Genomic DNA, 12,803 nt, shown 5'->3' on the forward strand with positions numbered 1-12,803 from the left:
GGGAAATTCAGGGGCTATTGAACGTTTCATGACTGTCTTCCCATGGCTCCCACACGCCACTCTCACCAACAGGGAGGGAACAATAGACAATGATTGGTCGACAGGCTTATCTACACACTGTACCCAATCATAAGGGTTGTTGTAAAGGACAGTTCCCAATTGATCCACGTCTGGTGAGATGGGGTTATTGAGCTCCGATGACTAATTCAATATTTGCCCTTGCCCTGGGTGGGGTTTGGCAGACATAACTGCCATAACTCATTGTTCTAAAATGTACTGTTTACGTACGTAGTATTGGATTCAAGTGTTTTTTTTTTTCTAACGCCTTAGTGAGGAGTGCCATCTGCTGGTCATGAACTTAAATACAGAAGAGTGGAATTGCTGGAGCCACACATGATTGATTTTTATTGGGTGTACAAAACAAGTGCAAAAATAGTGCTTCATAAAGAGCTACGTAGACAAAGTTGGAGTTCCAAAACAAAAAAAGGCAAAGGTTACGTTGAAATGCAAATTCATTGATCAAAGTCGCATAAACGATTCAGATTCACAGCGTAGTTTTAAGTGCAAGCAGCCTGGGTGGAAAGAAAAATGCCAAATGTCTCCCTTTTCAGCTGGGATGTTTGTCTAAAAAGGTCTGCCACTGATGTGCGAGCAGCTCGAGTGTACTAGATTGAAGCCATAGCGAGCTATGTGAACTTGACTGAAGGCATTTTGGGTAGTGCAAAATGGGGAGGGGAGGCACAAAAATTCTGGCTAGCTACATTTGAAGCCCTTGAACTCCTATTTTGGAATACGTCAGTTATCGCACGCAACGCTTCCTTCATGTGTTCACAAGATGGCGCAGCTCTTCTTCTTCTTGGAATCTTTCTTGCCCTGCTCGTGGGATAGGCCCCTGCGCTTGTAGAAGCTGGAGAAGCACGCCGCCGCGCACATGGGCTCTTTGAGCTCCAGCATCCACCTCCCCTCGCCGTAAAAGCGCAGCGAGCCGAGCTCCAATTCGGTGACGGGTTCCACTTGTTGTAACACCAGGATCTCCAGCAGGTCCAGACCCGTTTGGACCGCCGCCACGCCCTCCGCGCAACCCAGGGTGACGTGGGCACGGCTGCCCGTCGGCAAGGAGGCGGCGCCAGGGACGGAGGGCTCCGCCTCCTTTTCGGCGTCGGACGGCCACAGCGCCAGTTGCTCCTCCGTGAGGCTGACGCGGGCGCCGAAGGTGCGAGGCGTGACGAAAAGCGCGCTCACGGTCAGATCGAACACGGACCCGTAAAACTCCAAGACTGCCTGAAAGAAGAAAAAGGGGGGGGACCCATCAGTAGCCTACAACTGCTGTGGTGCCATTGTTTTTTTCACTCACAGACTGTCGACTCCCGAGAAAAAAATAAAAATAAAAAACGCAAATAGGTTGCCTCAACAGGTGGCACGCAGTAGTGGCTCTGGGGCCAAATTCATTGTTGGTAGAGAAAACAGGCAAATGTTGGCTCATATGTGACATATTTGGCCACAAAGGACGCTAACGGGGGAGGTAACATTCCAGTAACTTCCATCTATCAAAATCAAAATAAAATAAAAAAATAAATAAATAAATCAACCAATAGTTTTAATCCTACATGAATTTGCACGCAAGCCAACAAGGGTGGTGGTGGTGGTGTGTGTGTGTGTGTGTGTGTGTGTGTGTGCGTGTGTGGGGGGGGACTTACTGGTTTCTGGGCATAGTCTTTGGCTCCCTCTGCCTTCCCATAGTCACAAAACTTGGTGGTGCAGTGGAAGCTTCGTTTGCTTTTGAAGTATTGCTCCAGAGGAACTTCTTGCCCTTCATTCACAGACGCTGCAAAGACATGGAAAAATGAGTCAGGGCCAGCGGAACACAGCTCAAGTTTTTTGTTTAGTTTTTTGGGACGAGGGCTGCACGATACGTGGAAAACATGCAATGACATTCTTAGTAACCAAACATTTTTTTTTCCATGCATCAAAAATTAGCAAGCTGAGTGTATTCTTAGCTCATTCATTGGATGGCAGCTCACTCACAGCCAACAGCGTTCTTCTTGACGCCGTCCAGCGCCGTCAGAAAGTCGTTGCCTGCGGACCTGAGCCGGTCCTGCGCGGGGGTGAGCAGGAACCAGCCGAAGAATAGCGGCAGGCGCACTTCATCCAGTTGGCGCTTCACGGCAGCGACGGCGGCCGGCTTGCGGCCGGCCAGCTTGGCGAGCCGCGCAATGTCGGTGCGCCATTCCGTGCGCGGCTCCAGGAAGACGGCGACCATGCCGTGCTCCCGAGCCATCTCGCCCAGGCGGGCCAGCCGCTCCTGGGTGTGGTTGGTGTCGTCCACCACCACCAGCGCTGAGGCGGCGTCGACGCAGCAGGCCACCACCGCCTCATCGAGGGCCTTGTGCACATCCGTGCCGCGGTCCCCGTTGTCCGCGTAGTCGTCGGCGCAGAAGACGGCGCAGCGGTCCTTGTAGGTTTCGGCCAGCGCTCGGGACAAGAAGGTCTTGCCGCTTCCCGGAAGGCCTCTGATGACCACCAGGGTGCGAGAGGCGCGCAGTGCGTTTTTGGTCTTCTCGTGTTTCAGGATGGGGAACGCCAGGGAGTCGGCAGAGGGAACCGTCGCCTCCTTATCGGGCACGGCCTCACTCGACTTAGCGCTTACTTCCGGCTCATCTTCCTTCTTGGGCTCAGCTGGGCGTGCCGTTTCAGCTTCATTCCCCTGCTTCTGCACAGAGACTTCGGCTAGCTTCTCCGTGGATGCTTCCGTTTTCTCCCCACCATTTTGTGTCAGAGCTTCCTTGACAACTTCTTCCTGAATCTTCTCTGAGCTTGGAGGCTGCGGTTCTTGAGGCTGCTCTGGCGGCGCAGGCTCTTCCTGGGTTGGCGGCACAGGCGCTTCCTGGGTTGGCAGCGCAGCTTCTGGAACCGGCTCAGACACTTCTGGCACAGCGACAGGCACCGGTGGCTCAGCTTCGGGGCTATTACGGTGCAAGTGAGCTTGGATAGGCGCGGCGGTGTTGGTTCCGGACGCATCGCCGCCGCTGTTCACCACAGGCGGCTCCTTCTCCTCCCCCTCGGCAGCTGCTGGCTTCTCAGGCTCTGCAGACGCTTCCAACTGTGTCACAACCGCCGCCGCCACCTCCTGTTGCGGATTCTCCAACATGTCGGGAACTTCAGCGTTGTTTTCAGGGTCCATTTTTGGCTTGAGAGGGTCACTATGTTACATTAACATGCACCCTAAACGCAGCAAAAGAAAGAATTCATTTCTGATTTTTAACAGCAAAACTAACAGACAGTAAAAAGACTCATGTAAACAGTAATAATATCAAGTGCTACTGCACAAAACAGAAAAGAATGTTAACAGAGACTAAGCAGACAAAATGCAGTTGATTTTTCTCGATTCAATGATAATGTTGGGCACCTGGCGTCAGACTGAACAGCGCCGTCTAGCGAACGAGTGGCAACCATCTGGATTCTTCACAATTTATGCTTCATTTACCAGATGTGCGAACGTGTCGCGTGTCACGAGTCGGAAAAGCTTCCTCAAAACTACATTGCCAAAAAAAAAAAAAAAAAAAAAAAAACACGCGCAAGTGTCTTACCAGAAAGGGCACAAAAACGAACATTTTCCGTGTTAGTTTCCGTAAAGATGCCAACAGCTGTTGTGTGGGTGACGCGGTGAATCAACTCGCGTTGTGCTTCAAGCTATAAAAAAGCCCATTAATTTGAAAGAAGTGCTCATTCTACTTGTTTAAACCGTGTGAAATCATGCATTCAAAATTAATAGAAAAAGTAAGAGGGCGGAGGCTAACAAGGCACACAAACAACAAGCCAAACACGCGTCTTTCCAGTAAACTATCATCCTCTGTGTCTGTGCGTAGCGAACTTTTCCTCCCCAAAATACGTCCCATCGCCATGAAGAATAGACGTCCGTAAGCTTTACAATGTTCGCCGATCAAACTTACCAGCATTCGGTGGGGATTCTTACCACGCGCTCCTCTTGGAGTACAACGACAAGCTAACCTGCTTGCACGCCACGCTGACTTCCACGCGCCGCTTCTCTTCTTCAAGGCACGCACGGCGGCGGGGACGCGCACGTTGGGCGGGGCCCACGGGCACGCCCTTCACGGACCGGAAGTGGGATCAAATCAAACTGTGGTCAAATGAAACCGTATTGGGTTTTTTTTTGTTTCAACTGACTCAATCTAAAAGAAACAATGACGACGTTAACGTTTAAAAATAATGAATGCCAATGATACAATCATCCTAATACGCTCATTGTGCAATATTACCACTGAAGAGCATCAGGTCACCTCAAGAGGTCGTTTCAATATTAACGCTAAGCGCTAGACTTTTGTACTTTTGTTTTCATTTTAAATGAAAAACTACCCAAATAACGTAACAAACACCACATCGCACTGTGTCTTCTTTCGTCTGTCGTACTGTTTTTATTCTTGTGCTTTTTAAAAATAAATAACTACAAATCTAATTCAATGATATGTGTCAGTGTCCTATAGGCTCTTAAGTATTACATGTGCGGGTTCCGTGGGGGCACGGGCAGGCGTTTTGGCCCGCTTGCTTGCTTGTCTTTGAGGGTCTTTGGGTGAAGGACACGGGGGCTTCTGCTGGTTCCAGAAGTCGGCGCAGTCATCCAAGTACGTGAGGCAGCCCTGGATGACGTCCTGCAGTTGCTTGCCGTTTCTCGTCTTGCTTTTCACCAAGGCTGCAGATCAACGGGGACATATGCGTTTGGCTTTTAATTTAAAAAACGTGTTTGTTTTTTTAATGGTGAAAATAAAAAATAAAAAAATGTACCTTCATCCTTTAACAAGTTCTCCAGATACTTCCTGTCCTCGTAAAACTCCCCCAGGTATTTCTTGCTCTTCTTCTCTGTCTCAGAGGCGTGTGGCTTCTTGGCTGCTGTCATGTGCTGCGTGAGATTGTTTGTGTCAAATCATAATAATAAGTACAGAGCTAGCAAGTTGATGCGATTACCTCCGCATCTTTTTGCAGCATGTCTGCTTGAACCTTGTGTATGACGGCAGGAGGAACTGAGTAGACAAAAGCATTGAGACAGTGCTCTCAGGCGCATTACACACTTCCATCTTTAGTGTAGGTCACATACCAGTGACGGCGTTCTCGATGGCTTCCTGCGCTTTCTGGATGCCCAGCTGGAACTCGTGGACTTGAGGGCGCAGCTTCAGCCCTTGGTGGTATAGCACTAGCGCAAATTCAAATTCCCCCAAGCAGTACAAAGCCTCGGCCTTCTGGTACAAGCCCTCATTTAAATAAAGAAATAATGATTGTATCATTTGTTCCACATAATTGTTTAGTGTGATGTCAAAAACGCATACCTCAAAAAAGGAGTGGTCTTCTTGAAGTGAAGCTTCGGCGTCCCTCAGAGCTTTTTCGTATTGACCCATCTTTAGGTAGCACTTGGAGCGACCCACAAAGCAGTCTTTGTCTTCAGGTTTGAGTGTCAGAGCCTGTTACATCGTATATAATATACACTTACGGGAGAATTGGTGGTTGCGAATTTATAATTAATCATTTCTTTGCGAAAATAAGTTCATTTTCAACCTTGAAATTCTCGCTGAAAATGCTAGCAGTTTCCAGCAACTCAGTCGGGAAAAAGTTTTGGTTTAGAATTTTTTATGCAAAAAGTCATTTTACATGTAAGCACTCACTCACCGTGCTGTAGCTTTCGACTGCTTTTTCACACTCTCCCTTGAGCAGCAACCAGTCACCATCCGCCTTTAAAGTGGAGAAAACACCTTTCGCCTTCGGACTTTTACACTCAGACTCTGTTTCAGACATTGCTTACCAAGAGAATTTTGCCAAGAGTGAAAAGAAAGAAAGACAAAGGCAGCAAGAAGCGCCTCACTGGCTCGGTAACCTGGCAACCGCGGGAACAAATAAGAGCAACGGCGCCCCCTCCCGACTGTCTGGAAAACGCAGATTTTCTCACTCGACACTTACGACACCCCATTAGATACACTTGCCTCAATTGAGCCAATGAGAGTTTGGAGTTAACTTCAGGTACAATAATTATGACGACATATAAACGTATTGCATATATCGTCTTTCTAAATCTTATTCTAAATTCGCCTCTCCACTTCTTGGAGTATTAGAAGTAAATGCAAACTATCTAGGTCCCCTAGTATGAGTCAGCGCCGACCCGCCCCCAAAACGCACATACTGATAAAAAAAAATATGGAAAAAAAAGATTACATTTAGATCATGTTTTTGATACAGCATTTGTATTGCTTTTCCCTATTTGGATGTAATAACCTGTCAAAAAAAATAGGCGAGGCCTCGACTTTATTGACACCGTTATAAACAGGAGGGTTTCACCAAAATGATAATGACAGTAATGGTGAAGACGCCTCGATTTTTCCCACCTTATCTAGTACGTCAACAGAATGTATGTCTGGACCCATTTTTTTTCATAAACAACATTCTAAGTATGCTCCCATCTATTCATTGTGTTGCATTTTAATGGCCGAAGAAAATTCTTGTATCCAAGTGTTTTGTTGCTTGGATAAGAAGCTGTGACTGGCACTGCGGGGGGGGGGACAATAAATATCAAACAAAATAGGATAACAAAACAAAAGTGACAAATCAAAATGATACATTCCAGTCAAATGTGCAATGCAGCAACCTGTGGATGGCAACTTCAAATATAAAATGTGTCATTTCATACACACAACGCAGCTCCCACTAGTGAGGGTGCCGTTTAGCGACCGTCCCCGTTAGATACTTCAAATGACAAAATGGGGGTTGCAGTTTCATGCAGAGCAGGCAGCAGTCTTTACTTCCCGCATGGACCCTCTTTAAAAAAAATAATAATAAAAAAAGGGTAGCTGCACGACGTTCACTTCAAATGTCTTGGATGTACGGCTAGTTTGAGTTTGGTTTCAGCGTGTCTTGTATGTGGCTGCATTGACGGAGATGACAAGGATCCACCCGCATCTGCTCAAAGATACAGCCGGTGGGTCGGGCGGAGGGGGCGGCGTGCGGCGGCAGGTCCTAAGGTCGTGTCGGATGGCGGGAAAGCGGCCCGCTTAACCGAACTGGAAGAAGAAATTTCCTGGCCCGGAGGCTGAAAGGTAAATACAAGGTTAGATCGCTGACTTGTGGTGGGTGGATGAAATGTAGGGAGGCAGCCACTCAGGCAGCCACGCAGGCAGCCGCGCAGGCAGCCGCGCAGGCAGCCACGCAGGCAGCCACGCAGGCAGCCACGCAGGCAGCCACGCAGGCACATTTGAACCTATGCTTACCACTTACCTTCAAAACTAAAACCTCCCGGAGCACCGAAGAATGCCTTGAAAATGTTGTTGGCGTCAAAATCTGGTGGTGGTGGGGGGGGACAAGGCGTTAGTGTGGGCAAAAGGGCCGCCGTACCCTGTGAGGACGGACGGGAGACCCGCTTACCTCCCATGTTCATGCCCTCCTCCTCCAGGTCCTGTCCGCTGTCGTAGCGCGACTTCTTCTTGGGGTCCGACAACACGCTGAAGGCCTCGCCCACCTCCTTGAATTTCTTCTCCTCTTCTTTTTGCACCTCCGCGCTTGCGCCGCTGTGCCGATCTGAGAGGAAGCGGCGGTCGTTCAGGGGAGCATTCGAGTGGGGGGTGGGGGGGTGGCATTTGAGTGACGCACCTGGGTGATGTAAGAGAGCCCGTTTGCGGTACGCCTTCTTGATCTCCTCCTCGGTTGCGTTCTTGTCTACGCCGAGCACCTTGTAGTAGTCTTTCCGCTTGCTTTTCTTTAGCTCCAGCTGTGCGTGTTTTAACAGCTGCTTGTGCTCTACAAGATGGAGGGGGTGGGGGGGCGCTCAGGCTGTGTACGTATATAATGCTTCATATTGTGAGTTGTAGCCTGCCCTCAACGGATACCAAACAGTCTCTCTGCTCGTTACCTTTTGTCTTCTCTGTCTGGTAAACCTTCTCATAGTCTCGAACGGCCTCTTCGTACTGCTCCGTGTCCATGTAGCTGCGAGGTCACAAGCGGACGGGATGTAATAGCACGCGACGCGGCGTGGCGGTGAAATGAAAGCACACGTTTGGTAGGTACCATTGCGCTCGCCGCAAATAGGCCTTGATGTAGGTCTCATCCAGCTTAATGGCTTTTGTGCAGTCTTCGATGGCCTGTTCCACTTTCTTCAGCTAAAAGACAAGAGGCCGAGGTGATGGGCCCATTGCACCAGTTGCAATGACTCCAACGAGACGAGCGAGCCGCTACTAGGCATCGTTTTATCCCCATAAGCAGCCACGGGCCTACCTTGGAGCCCACCGTGGCTCTGTTACAGTACAGCTTGGCGTTGGTCTTGATGTTGTTGGGGTCTATTGTTAGCGCCTCAGAGTAGAGGACGTAGGCGGCGTCAAAGCTGCCCTCCTTGAACGCCTTGTTGCCCTCCTCCTTCTTGGCCTTCAACGCCTTAGCGTTCTGAACAGAACACGTCTTAAAAAACAACAGGTACAACAACAGGGATGGGAAGACTCCGATACTGACTCGACAGGCGAGCCGGGCTTTCTCGTGATCCGGAGCCATGCGCAGGGCCTGTACGAAGAACTGGACCGCCTTGTCGATGCAGTCCTCGTAGTAGAGACAAAGGCCGCGCACGTACAGCGCATCCGCGTTGGTGGAGTCCATTCTTAAAATGTCGCTAAGAATGGAAGAGCCGTATTAAAAACACGCACGCACGCACGGGAATGGTCCAACGATGAAACGTTTTTGTTTGTCGATGATCCCATTTTGCGCGACGAAAGCAGCGGCGTTCCACGCAATAGAGTAGCGCGCATGGTGTAGCGTCACCAGACCTGGCCACCGACTGAGCTTCCGGGTAGCGTCCCAGCAGGGCCAAGCACTCGGCTTTCAGTATCTTGAACCGATGGCAGGCCGGGGCCGACTCCAAAGCTCGGTCCATGCAGAAGACCACCTGGAGACGGACACGCTGTGGCGTTATCGAGAACCCTCGACGGGCCTGCTGGAAAAACTTACCATGCGGTAGTCCCTCTTGTCAAAGCCCATCTCTGCCATCCGCTCGTATTCCAGGACGGACTCGGCGCTCTTGAGCTGAAAAAGTCATGACAGGGAGGTTTCTCGTTTTGAAATTGGAAGGGAAGCTGCCATTGGCTTGGAACCGACCGACCGACCGACCGACTGACCTCCTGCTGAGCTTGGCTGTTCTCGGCCTCCAGCTCCAGGACCTTCTGGAAGCAGCGGGAGGCCGCCATGGCGTTGCCGAGGGACAGGTGGCACTTCCCCTCTCGCAAGTGCCCCTGGACAGCCACGCGGCTTTATTAGTGCGACAAAACGACACACTGGGTAGGTACGTAGGTACTCCTATTAGATCTCCTCAATGCACCTTCATGAAGGAGTTATCCAGCCTCACTGCTTGCTGGGAATCCTCCAAAGCCTCGCGGTACCGACACAGCATCATCAGAGTGGCCGCTCGGTTGCCGTAGTAACTGGCGTTCTTTGGACACATGTCTGCGAGAAAGAACAAAAAGTGAACTCTCCCCAAGCAAAATAATGCAAGTTCATAATCAAATACCAATGGCCTTGGTGTAGTAATTGAAGGCTTCTGCGTAATCCTTCTGGATGTAGAACGCATTGCCTTGCTCTTTGTAGCCATCGGCTTCCCTATGGTGGACACAAATAGCACATTTGATTTGGAAATAACAAATCATAATAAGACAAACACACTTGTTGAACCGATGATGCCGAGGCTTTTGCCATGTTCAATGAATACTTGACACAGGTATCGTATCTGACCACATGAGCAGGCAGTCGCGCAATCACTATGCGGAGTCAATTTCCCTAGAAAACGACACTTGTATAAGGCTGTGAATGGACAGCCGAGTACACAGTCCGAGGACGAGCCAGCCCCACTGGTCGGCTAAACTTAGAAAGGAGTCAAGGAACATATGACACCGCCAAGCACGCTGCTCACCAACTGTGGCCATGACTTTTTGGGGAAAGCCTGTCATTGATTGTTTGAACGTCACGACCACTCCGAACTTTCGAGAATGATCGTTTCGCGAAAGAAAAACGAGGACCTGACAACTTCTGCACGTAACTACCACTATCATGCGTACGGAGGCTGTCGGTAAGTGGAGGACAAAATAACATGAACGGACGCCTCCATCTAGCCAAATAGCGGCTAGCTTTGCTAGCTCCGTGACACGATGCCACCGCTCGGAGGCGTCCGGTGTTAAATAGAACTCGAAAAGCTCGCGGGTGGTTCGTTTCGGCCGCTGTCAGTGCGTCCTACCGTTCCAATTCGTCGTCGCTAAGGAGTTCGATGTCGGGGTCCATGTTCCCAGCATCGCACCGCTTCGCCGCCATTTTGACGTGAAGGTAGAGGGGGCGGGGTCAAATGCTGCAGTCGTCGTGGCGTCATCATGAACAGGAAGTCATCCTCCCAGTCAGAATCAATTATAAAACGCCAATATATTTTTGGTGGGCGACAAAATCGATGTTTTATGCTTTTTAAAAAAACTATTCCTATTTTTTCTATGTTAATTCGTTACGCGTGCTGTCACGCGCACCCAGATGCGCGTTCGCATCTTACGTCACGACGACTCTCACTTCCGGACCGAGGGAAGCGTAAACACGCAGCACTGCGCGTTCAGATATTGTATATTTTCTTGTATGTTTGATCCCATCTCGCACGCACTGGCGTGTTCGCTTTCATAGACACGCTTCAATATAAGCTGTTGATTTCGTGGCATGAGCGATTGGCTGTCGTCCCACTACTCGGTTGAGATTATGTGAAAGCTAAAACTAAGCTACATTGATGTTATACCGAGTTCATCGAGCGAGCGAGCGAGCAAACAAGAAAATTCCGTCTTCATCTGTTTTTTTCGTCCGGGTGCAGAGAGAGGAGCGTCATGGGGAAAAGCTGCAAAGTGGTGGTATGTGGCCAGGCTGCAGTTGGTAAAACGGCCGTGTTGGAGCAGCTATTATACGCCAATCATGTCGCAGGTACTTCGGATCACTTTTTGATCAATCATCTGGCAGCCGTTTCAAGGGTGTACCGCCTATTGCCCAGTCCAGCACATTCATCCTGTATATACGCTCTATCACATGGATTAATGGATGGATGGATGGATGGATGGATGGATGGATGGATGGATGGATGGATGGATGGAAGGAAGGAAGGATATGCAAATGTCTCTTCTCACGTCGTGCCTGAGCTGTCTCGCCCGTGTATTTCTCAGGTTCCGAGACCATGGAGACGCTGGAGGACATCTACATCGGATCTATCGAGACCGATCGGGGCACCCGCGAGCAGGTGCGCTTTTACGACACCCGAGGGCTCCGCGACGGCACGGAATTCCCCCGGCATTACTACAGCTTCGCCGACGGCTTCGTGCTGGTTTACAGCATCGACAGCAAGGAGTCCTTCAAGCGCATGGAGGCTCTTAAGAAGGACATCGACCGGCACAGAGATAAGAAGGAGGTACAATTTGACTTTTTGCATCAACGAGTGCGTTTGACTTGTCGTGTGTTTGACTAGTCAAGGAAACCGGAAGTGAATAAAGCAGGCTTAAAAATACGCAGGTAACCATCGTGGTCCTGGGCAACAAGCTGGACAAGCAGGAGGAACGGCGCGTGGACGCCAACATGGCGCAGAACTGGGCCAAGAACGAGAAGGTGCGCCTGTGGGAGCTGTCGGTGGCCGACCGCCGCACGCTCGTCGAGCCTTTTGTGTACCTGGCCAGCAAAATGACGCAGCCGCAGAGCAAGTCCACCTTCCCGCTCAGCCGCAACAAGAACAAGGGCAGCGGGCCCACGGACGGCTGAAGGAAGGAAGGACGGACGGACGGACGGACGCGTGGAGTCGGGGGGGGGAAATTTGCCCTCTTTTTATTTTTTACATCGTTTAAAATTCAGCCTCGCCATGTCAAGCTAATCTGATTCAGGGCAAAGTTGCTTGTGCACTTTCAGCCTTCCACTGATTGTTGATTTCTGTCCTGCAATTATGCCATCATCATATCACATTTATGTGTGGTAAATATGCACCAAAATTGGCGGCAAATAGTTGTTCGCGTCACCGTGTCATCACACTGTCAATCATGTCACTTTAATGGCCATCCCGTATTTTAGAGCCATCGCAAGCTGTTGACGGTGTACGGTAACTGAGTCAAGCACCTGTCGTCGGGGAGCTTTGTTCCACAGCTTCGCTTTATTAGATGATTTGATTATCATTTGACACTCGCTAAAGGATTTTCAACATTAAATATGGAGGCCATGATGCCGTCATTACAGCTATGTACAGGATGTATGTATGTTTATAGCATTTCAATTGTGCAGCTTTTTTCAGGGACCAATTGTTTCAAATGTGTTAGGGTTCGGGCCTAAATGAAGCCAGCCTTTAAAATGAAGTGTGTTATTTTACTTTTAAACCGCATTTGTTTGCATCTTCAATAAACAATTGAAGTCTTTTTGCCTCAAGTGTCATATTGTCTTCAGTATCAAGCAAAGCTATAATCCCAGACTCTTGTCCACTCAACGTATTGAGTAGCTTCAAAAAGGATTGCTTTCATCAGCAGCCATCCATCAGCTATCTGGATGGAGCCTTTGGGGACAGTCTGAAAAAGGTCTCTTGCACAAGGGTCATTGTTTGGTCATTGTCATGTCACCGTTTTCCATCAATAACAGGAATTGTTGAAGAAAACAATGGTATCAGAAATGTTCACGCTATCCCTGGTGGTGGCAACGCTCGACTTTAGTTTAACAGCACAGTATCGAAGGTTGTTAGAGTGCGAGTATTTCATTTCACAGTCCCTTAATGCAACACACGGCTGATG

At 49.5% G+C, this 12,803-nt stretch overlaps 4 protein-coding genes across 7 annotated transcripts; 1 reads left to right on the forward strand and 3 right to left on the reverse strand.

Moving 5' to 3' along the window:
* Window positions 1-378: 378 nt before the first annotated feature.
* Window positions 379-4,108, reverse strand: cnp (2',3'-cyclic nucleotide 3' phosphodiesterase). The gene is made up of 4 exons (XM_049744435.1): window positions 3,951-4,108; window positions 2,026-3,222; window positions 1,698-1,825; window positions 379-1,281 (listed from the first exon to the last, which is right to left on the reverse strand). Exons 2-4 carry the CDS (start codon window positions 3,179-3,181, stop codon window positions 829-831), a joined length of 1,737 nt encoding a protein of 578 aa, XP_049600392.1. The 5' UTR covers window positions 3,182-3,222; window positions 3,951-4,108; the 3' UTR covers window positions 379-828.
* Window positions 4,109-4,401: 293 nt separating this feature from the next.
* odad4 (outer dynein arm docking complex subunit 4) lies at window positions 4,402-6,144 on the reverse strand. Of its 3 annotated transcripts, XM_049744442.1 has the most exons (7): window positions 5,810-6,144; window positions 5,677-5,739; window positions 5,340-5,471; window positions 5,111-5,264; window positions 4,981-5,036; window positions 4,801-4,915; window positions 4,402-4,708 (listed from the first exon to the last, which is right to left on the reverse strand). In XM_049744442.1, the coding sequence occupies exons 1-7, from the start codon at window positions 5,972-5,974 to the stop codon at window positions 4,497-4,499; spliced, it is 897 nt and encodes a 298-aa protein (XP_049600399.1). In that variant the 5' UTR covers window positions 5,975-6,144; the 3' UTR covers window positions 4,402-4,496. The 3 variants fall into 3 exon arrangements, with proteins under 3 accessions (XP_049600399.1, XP_049600398.1, XP_049600400.1); XM_049744441.1 differs by having other exon boundaries at window positions 5,111-5,471; XM_049744443.1 differs by having other exon boundaries at window positions 5,677-5,898.
* Window positions 6,145-6,289: 145 nt separating this feature from the next.
* dnajc7 (DnaJ (Hsp40) homolog, subfamily C, member 7) lies at window positions 6,290-10,391 on the reverse strand. The gene is made up of 14 exons (XM_049744440.2): window positions 10,262-10,391; window positions 9,542-9,630; window positions 9,353-9,477; window positions 9,153-9,266; window positions 8,986-9,060; window positions 8,805-8,923; window positions 8,497-8,650; window positions 8,266-8,430; window positions 8,059-8,150; window positions 7,904-7,977; window positions 7,645-7,791; window positions 7,420-7,572; window positions 7,273-7,335; window positions 6,290-7,087 (listed from the first exon to the last, which is right to left on the reverse strand). Exons 1-14 carry the CDS (start codon window positions 10,333-10,335, stop codon window positions 7,050-7,052), a joined length of 1,482 nt encoding a protein of 493 aa, XP_049600397.1. The 5' UTR covers window positions 10,336-10,391; the 3' UTR covers window positions 6,290-7,049.
* nkiras2 (NFKB inhibitor interacting Ras-like 2) lies at window positions 9,925-12,436 on the forward strand. Of its 2 annotated transcripts, none has more exons than XM_049744445.2 (4): window positions 9,925-10,096; window positions 10,868-10,974; window positions 11,211-11,452; window positions 11,554-12,436. In XM_049744445.2, exons 1-4 carry the CDS (start codon window positions 10,017-10,019, stop codon window positions 11,794-11,796), a joined length of 672 nt encoding a protein of 223 aa, XP_049600402.1. In that variant the 5' UTR covers window positions 9,925-10,016; the 3' UTR covers window positions 11,797-12,436. The 2 variants fall into 2 exon arrangements, with proteins under 2 accessions (XP_049600402.1, XP_049600401.1); XM_049744444.1 differs by lacking the exon at window positions 9,925-10,096 and adding an exon at window positions 10,472-10,639.
* Window positions 12,437-12,803: the final 367 nt, after the last annotated feature.

Source organism: Syngnathus scovelli, chromosome 16, assembly GCF_024217435.2.
Source record: "Syngnathus scovelli strain Florida chromosome 16, RoL_Ssco_1.2, whole genome shotgun sequence".
NCBI classification, from domain to species: domain Eukaryota; kingdom Metazoa; phylum Chordata; class Actinopteri; order Syngnathiformes; family Syngnathidae; genus Syngnathus; species Syngnathus scovelli.

Excerpts from the sequence above, each read along its gene's own strand:
- nkiras2 (XM_049744444.1), top strand. The coding sequence starts at position 10,473 with ATGCTTTTTAAAAAAACTATTCCTATTTTTTCTATGTTAATTCGTTAC. Across the intron at positions 10,640-10,867 it reads CAGATATTGTATATTTTCTT|AGAGAGGAGCGTCATGGGGA; the intron begins GTATGTTTGATC and ends GTCCGGGTGCAG. Across the intron at positions 10,975-11,210 it reads ATACGCCAATCATGTCGCAG|GTTCCGAGACCATGGAGACG; the intron begins GTACTTCGGATC and ends TGTATTTCTCAG.
- odad4 (XM_049744441.1), bottom strand. The coding sequence starts at position 5,974 with ATGGGGTGTCGTAAGTGTCGAGTGAGAAAATCTGCGTTTTCCAGACAG. Across the intron at positions 5,740-5,809 it reads CTCTTGGCAAAATTCTCTTG|GCGGATGGTGACTGGTTGCT; the intron begins GTAAGCAATGTC and ends TCCACTTTAAAG. Across the intron at positions 5,472-5,676 it reads CAGTCGAAAGCTACAGCACG|GCTCTGACACTCAAACCTGA; the intron begins GTGAGTGAGTGC and ends ACGATGTAACAG.
- cnp (XM_049744435.1), bottom strand. The coding sequence starts at position 3,181 with ATGGACCCTGAAAACAACGCTGAAGTTCCCGACATGTTGGAGAATCCG. Across the intron at positions 1,826-2,025 it reads CAAGAAGAACGCTGTTGGCT|CGTCTGTGAATGAAGGGCAA; the intron begins GTGAGTGAGCTG and ends ATGTCTTTGCAG. Across the intron at positions 1,282-1,697 it reads AAGACTATGCCCAGAAACCA|GCAGTCTTGGAGTTTTACGG; the intron begins GTAAGTCCCCCC and ends TTCTTCTTTCAG.
- dnajc7 (XM_049744440.2), bottom strand. The coding sequence starts at position 10,335 with ATGGCGGCGAAGCGGTGCGATGCTGGGAACATGGACCCCGACATCGAA. Across the intron at positions 8,651-8,804 it reads GAAGCTCAGTCGGTGGCCAG|CGACATTTTAAGAATGGACT; the intron begins GTCTGGTGACGC and ends TTCCATTCTTAG. Across the intron at positions 7,336-7,419 it reads GGAGGGCATGAACATGGGAG|ATTTTGACGCCAACAACATT; the intron begins GTAAGCGGGTCT and ends CACCACCACCAG.